We start from the raw sequence: 13288 nt of genomic DNA, 5'->3' as shown, positions 1-13288 counted from the left end.
GAGTTTCTGGAAGCATAGACAGAGTTGGTACTGACCTGGTCAGAGTGGGCCCTAGATCATTCTTCTAAGCCATAAAAGCAGGATCAGTCTTTGGAGGTACTGAGTGTCCTCCCATCCAATCATCAGGATAAGGCACGGATGAGAACATTAGCAAAGATGGGCTGGTGCCAGGAAAGGTCTGAACAAACGATAGGGACACTTGTTCCATTGCTGCCCATGGACACCAAAGAAGCCACTGCCCTTTCACCCCTTGTGCTGTTAGCTGATATGGCAGCCAACTGCAAGCCCAATGGGCTGGCGACATTCCCTTTCTGTAGCTGATATCCATCCATGTCCTTCTCGAGGCTAGATTTTCAAGAAAGAAGGAAAAGCCTTCTTGGCAAGCAGCTTCAGGATATTTCCAGCTTCATCAAATAAACATTTACAGAGATCACTGCAGAGATACAATGCTATTTTGTCAAAATTCACAACGACTAAGAAACTGACCCATGAGCCATTTAATTAGACAATGAAAAATCAGTCTAATTTAGGGGGCAGGTGTGGAGCACAAAATTAACAAAGCTCATTAGCATTGTGTAAGAAGCCTGCATGAAGCCCCTGGATACCTCATGCTGCCAGTTCCCAGTGACACTTCTGACACTCCCTGAGCCCCAGTGTAGAATGCGCTAGGTTTTCTGTGAAAGCTGTGGATTTACTCTAAAGGATTCCCAAATTACTTCAATTTTTTCCTTTTTCCTTTCTTTTGGGCTTATAATGGTTTTATTTTTTTCTCTTCCCTTTCCTCCCTCTAAACTCTTCCATATGCCCCTCCTTGCTCTCTTTCAAATTCATGGTGTTTTTCATTCATTGTTATTACAAGCATATATGTATAAGTACATATATAAATATTTCTAAATATAACTGGCTCCATCAGTGTAATGTCACTTGTATGTCTGTTTTCAGGCTGACCATTTGGTATTTTACCAATTCCCGGGGAAAACTATTTCTCCCACTCTCAGAATCCCTTAGTCCTCTACAGCTCTTTGTGTAGGGTTGAGGTGTCGTGGTCTTTCACTCATTCACTTTGACATATCTATTGTTGTTTTTCTTCAGCTCATGTCTAGACAGTCATGTTGGTGAGACTTTATAAATGTGAGACAAAGTCTCATGGTATCCCCAGGCAGACCTACTTGCAATCCTCCTGCCTCATCCTCCTGAGTGCTGATATCCTAAACATGTACCTCCAAATCCAGCTTAGAAATATTTTCAGATTTGTAGGACTCAGGCTATGTGTTCCCAGCTGAGGTTACACAGAATCTACACTAGCCATTATTGTACCCAATGGTCGCTAAGATTATCTTCAGTTACCTGGCAAAGAAGTGACCCACTTTCTTCATTCTACATTGAACATCAAATCACTTCATGTGACAGGGGACTTAAAATATCCAAAATAAAATTTCTAATATGCAAACCCCTGACTACCTACTTGATAATGAGGTATTTCTAGCTGTGCACCATTGCAAGTTCACGTATTTCTGTTTAAGATTTCTTCTTCCTTTTAGGTTCTGATGACCTAGTGAATGAAGCATTTGACTTTGCAAAGAATCTGTGTTCCTTGCAGCTGACTGAGGAGGAGATTGCTCTGTTCTCCTCTGCTGTTCTGATATCCCCAGGTAGGAAGGCGTCGGTCCCTTGCCTTCTTTTCAACCTTGCTTCACTATCTTTAACATCAATTGCACCTTCTCAAGCCAAAGCATTCGAGAAATAACTTTAAAGGGACTGTATTTTCTCTAGCAATTGTTTGATATTTTTGGACAATGCAAAGGCAAGTAGTTTCACATTTATTAATGGCCAATTTTTCTCCTACCACAACAATGTTACATGTGGCAGGGATCAACCCAGATCCAGGTAAGCAAATTATTCTTCAACAAATAACAAAAATGAATAATGGCTTAAATGAGAAGCTGGGTTCGATTTTGGATTTAAGAATAAAGGAAATAATTTTTTTTAATGTAGAGTCTAATAGAGTGAAACTTACAGAAAATGCCTAAATGAAATACCAAGTATAGAAACTTTAATTACCTTTTAAAAAAAACTTTTCTACCTATGATGCATTGCAATCGTCTTTTGAGAGAAATGAATTGCCTCTATCCTTAGCAGTATTAAGTGTTTCTAAGTGGAAGGCTAGCTGTGGAGGGAGGCTTGCCTGATGAAGAGAAAGAATCTCAGACATGGCTTCTTGCATCATGGATCTGTGTGACTCCAAGAGTGTAATTCCTTCACTGATAAAATAAGAGAATAAACTGGAAAAGGGCAGGGCTAACACCTTCTCTAGCTCTAAAATGCAGTAAATTACGAGACTGTTTTCCAAAGGTAAAATGTGACATTTATGGATTGAATAAAACTGTAGCAACAGATGGACTTTAAAGTGTATGGCTAGCTTGAAGGGTAACAATAAATAGCTTAGTAATACATAATCATAACAATATAATGAAAATAATGTGACAATAAATATGTGTTCCCTCTTTGACAAGAGCCAGTCAATCAGCTGTCACATATGTAGCATAACTGCTCACTGTCAGCTCTCCTGCGTGAAGAACGAACCCTTTCTACCTTTAAGATTAACTACTTCTGTAATCCATTTCTCTTTGAGATCCATCTCTTTACTTACACCCTAATGTTTTCCAGTAATGTTGGAAGAAATATGTTTAACATAGTTTTAATTTTTTATTATCCATTTGATTCTTTTACATTTCAAATGATAGCATAGTTTTTTTCTCTTAATTTATTTTTATTGGATATTTTATTTACATTTCAGATGCCATCCTTTTTCCCCACCCTAGAAAACCCCTATCCTATCACCTTTCTATTTTTGCTTTTATACAACTTTTTTAAATGTTACTCAAAGGCTTTATATGTCTGGTAATGCTCAATAACAAGATGCCCATATAATCAGAAGTGTAACCCAATACTCAACCTAGATATATCAACTATCTTTGACTGGTGGAGACACTTAAACATCCACCTCCATATTCCCCCCATCTCTCTCATCACCTAGCTCCTCTCCTCCTCCTCCTCTCCTAACTCCTCCTCTTTCTCTCCTTATTCCTCCCACCTTAGCTCCTCCTACATATCACCCTTCCTGTTAAAATAAAACTTTTTCTCTCAAAATACAATTAGAGCATAACTATACCAATTTGTGTCAGTAAGGTACAAGATAGACCTAATACCAAGTCCATCAGTTTGTTGACTAACCAGAATCTCTGTCATCTCTCCTAACTAAAAGACTTAGTTCTGAACCTGGCTTTTTTCTTGGCTTTAGCATGAATGTCAGCTGAAAACCATCCTCTCAAATCTTTTCTCTCAAAGTAAATAGCCACGATTGGCTATGAGACTATAAGTCTTCAACCCCGTCAGAAATCCAAAATGACTAAGTTAACTGAAATTATGGAAAGCACAAAGCATACCTTCTAAAACTTAGCCAATTTATAGAGACTGATAGCATAGTTTTAATTCTATCATGTCTTTGACATGTCATCCTAGCTATAGTCACAAATAAGTGTCTCTGCACCTTTTTATACAAAGGCTGGCTATTCACAATATGATCACTGATAGTCCAATCAAGTCTTCAAATTTTTGTTTCTGGTTTTCATTTGACCCTTTTCATCAAAACAGAAAGTCCCAGAAGCACAAACACAGACAGGAAAGGTGTCAAAAGTCTTTTTTCTTAATAGAAACTATATACCAAATAATGCCCTCCTATGCATAGCATTTAATTCTCTACCCTGAGCACTGTTCCGTGGAAGATGGGTTCTGTGGAAGCAGAAGACAGACAGACCCCTCTGGTTCCTGCTCACACAAATGAAGATCCTTACAAAGACTCCCTTTCCTTGTTGAGCAAGTTTGTGGAAATCAGTAATAGCCTAGCAGCAAACACTGAAGACATGCCATCTTCAGCTTGAAAAAGCCATGGAAATGACCATTCCAGAAGGCGAGGTCAATCTCCCTGAGTTAAAAATCAACTGAACTGTTTGGGCTCTTCTTAAAAAATATTAATGCTGTCCTCACTCTCTGAAGAGTTTGGAAGCTTTCTATTTGTCTTACTCTCTACCTAGTGGGAAGTCTTTCAACCCTGGTAGCCGACCCACACTCCAAGGCTTCACAATATCAAGTTCCCTGTTTGTCATTCTGGAATTGTGCTGTGCTTATGAGAGATGGAAGACAGATCTGTGTCCTTTCAAGTCAGACCCCAGTTTTCCCCAGACTTTTGGCTTAATAGCTACTGTCTATTTACTTACAAGTAGTGTAGGAAAGGGAAAAGAAACTTAATTTATTCTGATTGACAATTGTTACTGAAGTCCTTTGTGCTCACTTACGTAAGGGTTTGCTTAACTCTTGGCTTGACTTGTCCTTGCCTTGTCTAGGATTACCGAGTCAAGTTTCTCACCTGACCTGAACTATGTTCAGAAGGATCACGGCCAAGTGCTTCTCCATGAGTATTTGTTCAGCATGTGGAGACTCCCAGAGTCTCTTGACCAAACTAAGGAAACAATACTAGACCACATTTTATTACCATGGTGTATAGATCTTCTAATCAGAAAAAAAAAAGAAAAAGAAAGAAATGGAGGAGAGAGAGAGAGAGAGAGAGAGAGAGAGAGAGAGAGAGAGAGAGAGAGAGAGAGAACAGGAGCAAGGAAAGGAGACAAGGTAACCTATCACTTAATTCAATACAGGAAAAATCGGACTTAGAAGTTTGTTTCTGAAATTGATGTGTGTGCTCTATAAATTATAGCATGGAATCAGCTTTATATCTGATGAAGGAATAACTCAAGCTAAAGAAGGGGATTGTGGTTACTAACAGTATTCCTATATGGTTTCAAAACTATTTCTGCTTTGAAAGAATATCTAAGCATCTGTCTGGAGGAAAGTGGAGACATTGAAATAGTCACCAACACTAGGCAAAGAAGGATTTTGTTTGAACCAAATGGCTTCTCTGTATAATTACACCATGTCCAGTCAGTTTCACCTTATTATCATGTTTCATATAAAAAAATACACAGCCTCAAAAGCAATTTACAGCTATGTGATTTGAGATGGGTCTGAAACTCAGTGTTCATATATGTAGGTAAATGAAGCAAAGTTTATGTGTCCTCTCCTCATTTTTTGGGTTTTTTCCCCTTGTCAGACCGAGCCTGGCTGATAGAACCAAGAAAAGTCCAGAAGCTTCAGGAAAAAATTTATTTTGCACTTCAACATGTGATTCAGAAGAATCACCTGGATGATGAGACCCTGGCAAAGGTAAGTTTTCAGGTCACAGACCTGCTGTCCCCAAAGGAGCCCTACATGAATGGGGGTAATTTCTCAGCAACATAGGCTGCATAAATACCATCATGCCTGGCTGGGAATGATTGCTTTTCTGGAGAAGGACTATACTGACAAATCAGAGACCAAGGCACAGGAAAACAAAACAAAAAAAAAAAAAAAAAACAAAACAAAAAAAAAAAACCCACGGGTATGTCAATGGCATCAGAGGAACAGCCACAAGAAGTAGAACAACATGTCTTCAAATTCATCTGCAAACAAGGAGGAGGCTGAAGCAAGGGCTTCAGGGCTGGGCCAAGATTAAGAACACTTAAGATTTTTATTCAAAATTAGAAAGGAGCATTAAATGCTGAGTGTGAGTCTCTGAGCACAGGAGTGGGCTGCCATGTGAAGAGGCTTGCCACTATCAGGTTATTTTCACTGTCTGGTTACCTCTCAGATGTGTCTTAACAGTCGTACTCAAGATAAAACATTAGCCTGATGACCTCTTGATTTTCTTACCACTCTGATCTCTTCGTATAGGTCTTGCCCTGGGGTTATTTCAACATGTGGACATACCAGGGGTGGATGCATGCAACGTGACATCCGTTTCTTGATTTAGCTTAATTAAGAATGATAAAATTTTTGTAAATTATTTTTATTGGGTATTTTATTTATTTACAATACAGATGTCATATCCTTCCCCCATTTCCCCTCCCTAGAACCCCTCTATCCCATCACCCTTCCTCCTTTATGGTATCCTCCTTTTATGCCATTTTGATTACATGCATGTATTAAGGTCAGTTTTAGGTTGAGGGTCTAACAATACAATAGATGCAAATAGTCAAGGAACAAGCAAGACAATAAATACAAATAGTCAAAGAAAAAGCAAGGCATTAAACTCAATTATGTGAACACTCCTGCAATCACTGTTTCTAAAGGCTTATCAGGATAACCAAAGTATCTGAGCCTACTTCCCTGTCCTAGCCCACAGTCATATTCATGTCTGAAGCCTACATCCTTGTTCTAGCCTAAGATTTAGATTCCTGTCTGAAATTTCTTCTTTGCTCTAGCCTAACATTTAGATTCCTACCTGAAATTACTTCTTTGTTCTAGCCTAATGTTAGATTCCTGCAGGAATCCTACTTCCTTGTCCTTGGCCAATATCATATTCCTGCCAAGCAGCCCATTTCCTTGTCCTTGGCCCATGTCAGATTCTTGCCAAGCAGCCCCAAAGGCTCTCCACCTTTCCCCCTTTTTTATTTCATTAACAAGACTGAGCCTATCTTAGGTTGTTCTGACAAGAATGCCTTCTTTATCCATCATGGAATATGCATTATCAAAAGCAGTGTGCTTATGTCTTAGGTTGGTAAAGCTCTGTGCAGAATCTTACCTGTCCTTGGCTTGCCTGACTGTCTGAGGGACCATTTTTCAGGTTCAAGTCATGTACTTGGCTGCTAACATGTTGATGTTGTTGAAGAAAAGCTTTAACACAATGGACAGGGATAAAAGTATTCCCAGGACAAAAAGGGCTAGCATGATCAAGCTATATATGCCAAGAATGATCAATTTTAAGGTGATGTTGTAAGACAACTTTTCCTGGGGAAATGCAACACACACGTCTAATAAATTCAGAAAATCCACACCAGACCACCTATACTTCCAGAGTCAACTCAGTGAACACAGAGTTTTATTGGGATTACTTACAGGAATAAGGGTAAGAGGTTACTTACAGGAAGATAATACACCCAAAGACTTTGTGTTTATTGTCTTGTTTGTTCCTTGACTATTTGCATTTATTATATTGCTAGTTCCTCAACAACAACAACAAAAGACTTCTGCATCACCAAGGCACAATCCAGCTTGGGTGACAGATCACAAAAGATGTGAAGCTGGAACACATTGTGCACCCTGCAGGCAGCTCACAGGGCAGAAGGTGTTCTTTCCAAGCAATTCTGGTCTAAACCTCCTCCAGGCAGCTCTACCTCCTCCAAGCAGCTCTACAGGTTTCTGCTTCTCCCAGGCAACTGGTCTGGTATCAGAGTCTTCTTTACAGCATGACTCTTCACAGTCTTTGCAGCTTATCTCTGGCAGTCTCAGAGTGCCTTTGCTTGTATTGCTTACTCTAACAGGGAGGGGCCTAGGGAATCTGGTCAGTTTCAGGGACTTCCTAAAGTTATTGAGTTGTTTGCCTCCCTATTTAAGGAACTTCTCTTCAGGATGGAATGTTTCCATTTCAGAAGAAACTGTTACACAACAGATTAGTATAGAAAAAAATTGTTTACCTAAATAAAGTGATCATAGAAGTAATTATTAATGATTGACATTCAACATCATTTTAAATCTTAAACTGATTTCGCAATTTCTAGATTTTTTTTTTAGAGAAAAACATTATTTTAAAAGTTAATTTACCTCTGGTTTCTTTAGAACTAGTATCTTCAGAAGGTAAGAAACTGGGAAATTCAACTTATTCTTGGTTAAAGATAATAGGATCCTACTCTTTATATTTTTATCATTAAGACTTCCCACTCTGCTCTTAGATTTCTTTATTTTAAAAATAGGGAGGTAAAAGACTATTTGGAGACATCATCAGATTTTACTTTGCACATACTGAGAACTGCTATAAAAAAAAAAAAACCTCCATGAGTTAAATATGCTGCTTCATTATGATAAAGTTTGTTAAAATTAACACATCATCAGGAAGAACATTTCCACACCATTTTACAGTGATAGCTCCCTTTGACAGAACTTCTCCCAAGGGCAAGACACTTGCTCTCTATGACTAGTTTTCATCCAGTCAAGAGTAAAGCTTAAAACAACATTTAGCCTCTCTGGGCAGAAAAGGCAGTAATATGAATATCTGCATATAAGTCTATGATTTCTTATTAACTCATAGGTACAAGTATATTTATTAAATTGATGTAGTGGGTCTTTCCTTTTCCCTTGGTGCATTATTCATGGTACATCATACTAGGTTTCATAAGGACATTTTCATACAAATATATAATGTACTTTGACCATATGCCCTCCATCCCTTTTCTCTTCTCTACAGAAATCCTTCTTGCTTGTGTTTTGGATCTCTCAAAACTTTACCTTGTAAACCTATGGTCTTAAAACAGAGTTAAACAAAAGTCCTTGCTATTCTGCTTGGGAAAGTTGCCCGTTTGCCCCAAAACCATGCTCCCAACATCTAAGAACCATGAAAATTCTATGTATCTGAACAGATGTGTTATAAGATTAAATATATGGTTCCTCTTGGATGTTTAAATGTTTGTAATTATATGCTTACTCTGGTTTTTACCTCCTGGCCTCTAGGTCACGATATGAACTACTTAAGGTTTTAGAAAAGAGACAGAAAGTGACATATTTAATATATTTGATGCCAAGAAAAGAATTACAACATTGATTCTATGGATTAGCTTAAACCTGCTTTCTTCAGTTTAGCAAGATAAAAATACACAATTCTATTCTTTTTAACAACAAGAACATATTTTAAAAGGTTGTATCCAGAGAAAACTCTAGTCAAGAATTATTTCCTGTGAACCATTCTCTGTAGGTGGATGACCACACATAACCAGAATACAAATGCAGATGCTGGGTTCTTGTTTAGACTGTTCTTTATAATAGCCATCACATTAATGAGATACTGTATGCTTATGAGGAAAGATCAAAACACAGTGAAAAATAGATTCCCATTTTTCTTCAGTAAATTCAGATAACATAATTTCATTTGGCTGAGTTTCAGATCCATTGTCAAGTGTCAAGGGGCAGAAGTGAATCTTTCTAGTCATATGTCAGCTTACAGCCTCTATGATAAAAGCCCTGACACTAAAAACTTCTAAGAAGGGGTGCTTTGTTTGGGCTCCTAGTTTTAGAAGTTTCAGGCTATGGTCACTTCACTGTAATTTTGTGGCCCAAGAGACAGAACACCATAGCAGGAACATACGATGGAATGAACTTGCTCAGGTCGTGGTGGACAGATGCCAAGAACAAGTCAAAATGAGGGAACACTTCCAATGTCCCCAAGAATGCCATGTTTATCTCTGTTATAATAATTTAAAAAAAAATGTTTCTACCAGTTGCCTGGTTTACCCTAAATAAGTATAGACAATAACAAGATAAAGGATTCATACAGTTGTTGAACTTCCTCCTGAAAGAATGAACTCCAACACACTTTCAACACACCTTGAAATTAAAGTTTAGGCAGCAATACTTTATACTTAGGGCCAAACTTCAATCGAATAAGGGGTTAAGAAGTTACGTGTCTGTACTCGTTAACTGGGAAGCTTCATTGTCTACCTATAAATCAGTTTTTTACCATTTAGAAAGATATTAAAGGCAAACAATGTTAGAGAATAGATTTTCCCTCTCCTCATATGCATATTAATACACACCATATTTTTAATAAACTATCCCAACTATAAGATGTGTTAGTTAAGAACCCCAAACACAGGGTTCAAACTCCCTATATAACAGGACTGAAATGGTCAATGATGTCTTGGGTCCTTACAGGACTGAGATAATTCATAAGTGTTCCATCTAGTTCACATAAGGGAATATGTAAACTATTGTTTTATTGGGATAGGATTGGTGTTGTAAGAAGGAATTTTACTTCAGTAGGGTAAAGTCTATATAAGAAATAATATGTTTGAGATCATCACTGTAGAGTTCTCACAAGATGGAAGTGGATGATGGAAAAGTGGAGAACGGCCACTTAGAGGTAGGGCTAATTCATACTATAAATAATGGACTGGGCAGGATCCTGAATTTGAGAAGACAGGAAATGAGATAACACTGGTCACTTTCATGAAAACTCATGAAAAAAATAAATAAAGATATATATTTTTAAGTCCCATATGACTAGAGGAGGCAGCCCATCTGTTTCTTGGCTTCACTTCTCTTGTCTGGGAAATGAGTAGGCCGAACTGCCTGGTCTTTAAGATCTCTTCAGTATAATATTCTTTGATGTCCCAAAGAAAAAAACAAAGGTTCTTCCAGACATGTTCTTTGCCCTCCACTGCTCAGTCCTGTGTGGTTATTTTAAGGACGTGTTAGGTGTTTTCCATTGTCAAGATGAAGAGAAAAGGCTGATTTTTGCCACGTCCCAAAGACTCAGTCTTATACTGTGTACCATAACTATGTTGTTTGGAGTGATTTTTTTAAAACCAAAGCTTATAGTATGAAGTGTTGATGGTGTGTGTCCAAGGGTCAGCCTCTCTGTTAGCTTTCTAGGACAATTTCAGGTTCTAATGTAGTGAGGTCTGACCTGACTCAGAAGGGCTTGCTTCCTAGGGGAAGATCTATGAGGTTTAGGGTCCAGTGAAGGACTATTGTTGAGGCAAGCAGATGGAAAAAGATCAGTAGTAAATGTCTGAACTGTGAAGATGGATGTCGTGTCAGGCCTCTGGCCTGTAATTCTTCACTATAAGTCACTAAATATCTTCCCTTCTTATTGCTCTGACCATAGGGGCAGAGAAGAGGGGGGGGCAGGACCAGTCCAAAGTAGATCATGCTGTGACACTATATTCACAGTAAAGGACAAAGCTCAGAACTGGGTGTCACACTCAATCTTGTCCTCAAGTCCATTTCCTATTCTTCCCCCTCATGAACCTTCTGAGTCTGGCCCACAGCTGGAGGCATGTTTGGCATAGGCCTTCGCCAATTCAGTCTCTCCTTTGTGCCTCCTAGGTTATTAAAGTCACAAGCTATCCTTTGTTATATATTTATTTATTTTCTAAGCTATTCTCCAAGTAGAAATGCCTGTAGTTGTGTTCTCACTCTAAGTTGTAATGAGAAGTACAAGAATTATCAAATTCCCTATTATGCTTCTATTAGACGTTACTGATTTAGACTCTGACATCCATGTCTTCTGCCCAGGCAAGACACCGCCTGTCATTTCCTTCTCTTTGTCTGAGCATACCTCTTACCTTATGTGAGAGAGCTGAGCATCACTGTCCCCTTCCAGCTGAAACACTACGGTATAAAGCCCTAACTTTGCAGTAAGAATGTCTGCCCCAGTCATACAACATCACATCCACCACATTCTGCTGCAGAAAAAATTCTCACATGGAAAGAGTGTTCCTAAGTCATGGTGGTTTTATTTACACCACAAATCTTTATTACAGATCAACTATGTGTATATTATGTGTATATTATATCTCATATGTGTATATGAGATATAATGTCACATGATGTGGAACATAAAAACAGTACTGCTCTGATTATAATGAAAAGCAATGAAGATGGAAATGACATGAACAGTCAAAGCAACGAATAATTCAGAGTGGCTGAGTACTTATTGTGTGCAACATGGTACTGATAGATCCAGACAGGTTGACTTTGAGTTTTAAAGTTATAATCTCATTATCTTACTTTACAAAAGAATAAATTGTGTGTGAGCAAAAGAGTTAGAATTTAAACCTAACCCACTATCAGCACCTAAACAATTAATTTGTGGGTACCCACTCCTAAATTATTAATAAACTCAGAGACACCCCACCTTCTCCAAAGGCTTCTCTACCTTCCCAAGAATCCTGCACTGGACTGACTGAGCTTGGGAAACCAACAGAATCACTAACTTTTTAATCCCTTTGTCTATTTATAGCATGAATAAGGAAACTTTCTTGAACATAAAAACATAAGTTATTAAGAAAGAAAAGCTTAGAAGATGAAAGATTTCACCCTATTTCCATGTTAGAGTTTGAAAAGTTACTTGCATCACCCCGGCCACTCTTACCTAAGTGCCAATTTATCTTTCCATGAGGACTAGGCAACAACAGCCCCACTGTGAAATGAAACTAGAAGAAACAACTGTTTGACCCATGATGTCCATTCAGCAAACACTGAAGGAGCCAGGGAAACTAGAAAGACATCCACACTGCTTTTCCTTGTGTTCTCCATGGGGCCAGAAATAGTTGCTACTCTGGTTTATTAACCTATATGGAAGGTTGGGGCCACATGTGCATATCCCTTCCCAAGTGTGTGAATTTAGTGTGGGCTGAGGGTGCTCTGAGAATTCCTACTTGGGTAACTAGAGAATAGGAGTCCATTTCATCTGAAATAAAGCCAGGCCTATCAGAAAATAAGATTGCCCTGCTCAGATGGCATGTCCTCAATCTCACTATTCTCTTCTCTACTTGGGTAGGAATTGGTTCTGTAATTTTAAATGTTTGTATTTTGATTTACAAATTCTTACATTTCCTAGTGGATATCACAATGTAACATACCTTTGTAGCCACATCTGGGACATCCTCGAAGCTCCCCTTAGGCATCTACACAGCTGTAAATACATAGGAGAATAATGCAAGAACAGGCAGAATTATATAAAATGCCTTAACAAAGTCTCCACATTTTAAATTTCAAATCTAAATTCATAGAACACAGCTCTCTCCCGGGATGCTTTGCCACTTCAACCTGTATTAGTTATGAATGCAAGAGGCAGAAGAGCAAGGGGGAAGAGTACATGGCAGTTTCTTCCAGTAACTCCTTAAGAAACCAGATTATATCTGTCTGTTTAGCTGCTTATAATGGACCAGCACACACTGTAAGACCACTATCACAAAATTCCAAGCACTGCGCGTCATCAGGTTAAGCATCTTTAGAACAGGAGAGAGTTCAGTATATTACCATTCACTCCTCAAGTTGCACGTTGGTGTATTTAATGGGGATCTTTAGTTACACATAACATGACTCAAGTTTAACTGAGCTAAAAAAAAAAAAATAAATGAAATGAGATTAAGCAGTAGAAAAGTATAATCAAATCTAAAGTTTAAAAAAAAATAGCAGTTCCCACTTATGATGATACCGGAATTAGGAAGCCTTAAGATTTTCCCACCTTACATTTATCCATCTTGTGGTATCTAGTTAATTCCTCTCTGTGGCTTTCTCTCTGTCTTTCACACTCTTTTTCTGTGTCATTTTCTATGTCCCTCTGTCTCTCTGTTTCTCTGTCTCTGTCTCTCTCTGTGTGTTTCTTTCTGTCTCTCTGTGTGTGTTTCTTTCTGTCTCT

At 38.3% G+C, this 13288-nt stretch overlaps 1 protein-coding gene across 2 annotated transcripts in view; it reads left to right on the top strand.

Annotated features, from left to right (window-relative positions):
• Positions 1–13288, top strand: part of Rorb (RAR related orphan receptor B) — a 182939-nt gene that overhangs the window by 160378 nt on the left and 9273 nt on the right. For both annotated transcript variants that reach the window (XM_034499334.2, XM_034499333.2), the window contains exons 8-9: positions 1542–1652; positions 5165–5277. In XM_034499334.2, coding sequence (XP_034355225.1) covers positions 1542–1652; positions 5165–5277 — 224 coding nt within the window. The remainder of the gene's footprint in view (positions 1–1541; positions 1653–5164; positions 5278–13288) is intronic.

This window comes from Arvicanthis niloticus, chromosome 1, assembly GCF_011762505.2.
Source record: "Arvicanthis niloticus isolate mArvNil1 chromosome 1, mArvNil1.pat.X, whole genome shotgun sequence".
In the NCBI taxonomy this organism is placed as follows: Eukaryota; Metazoa; Chordata; class Mammalia; order Rodentia; family Muridae; genus Arvicanthis; species Arvicanthis niloticus.
The sequence above is the reverse complement of the archived record's forward strand: the minus strand, read 5'-3'. Positions and strand labels throughout refer to the sequence as shown.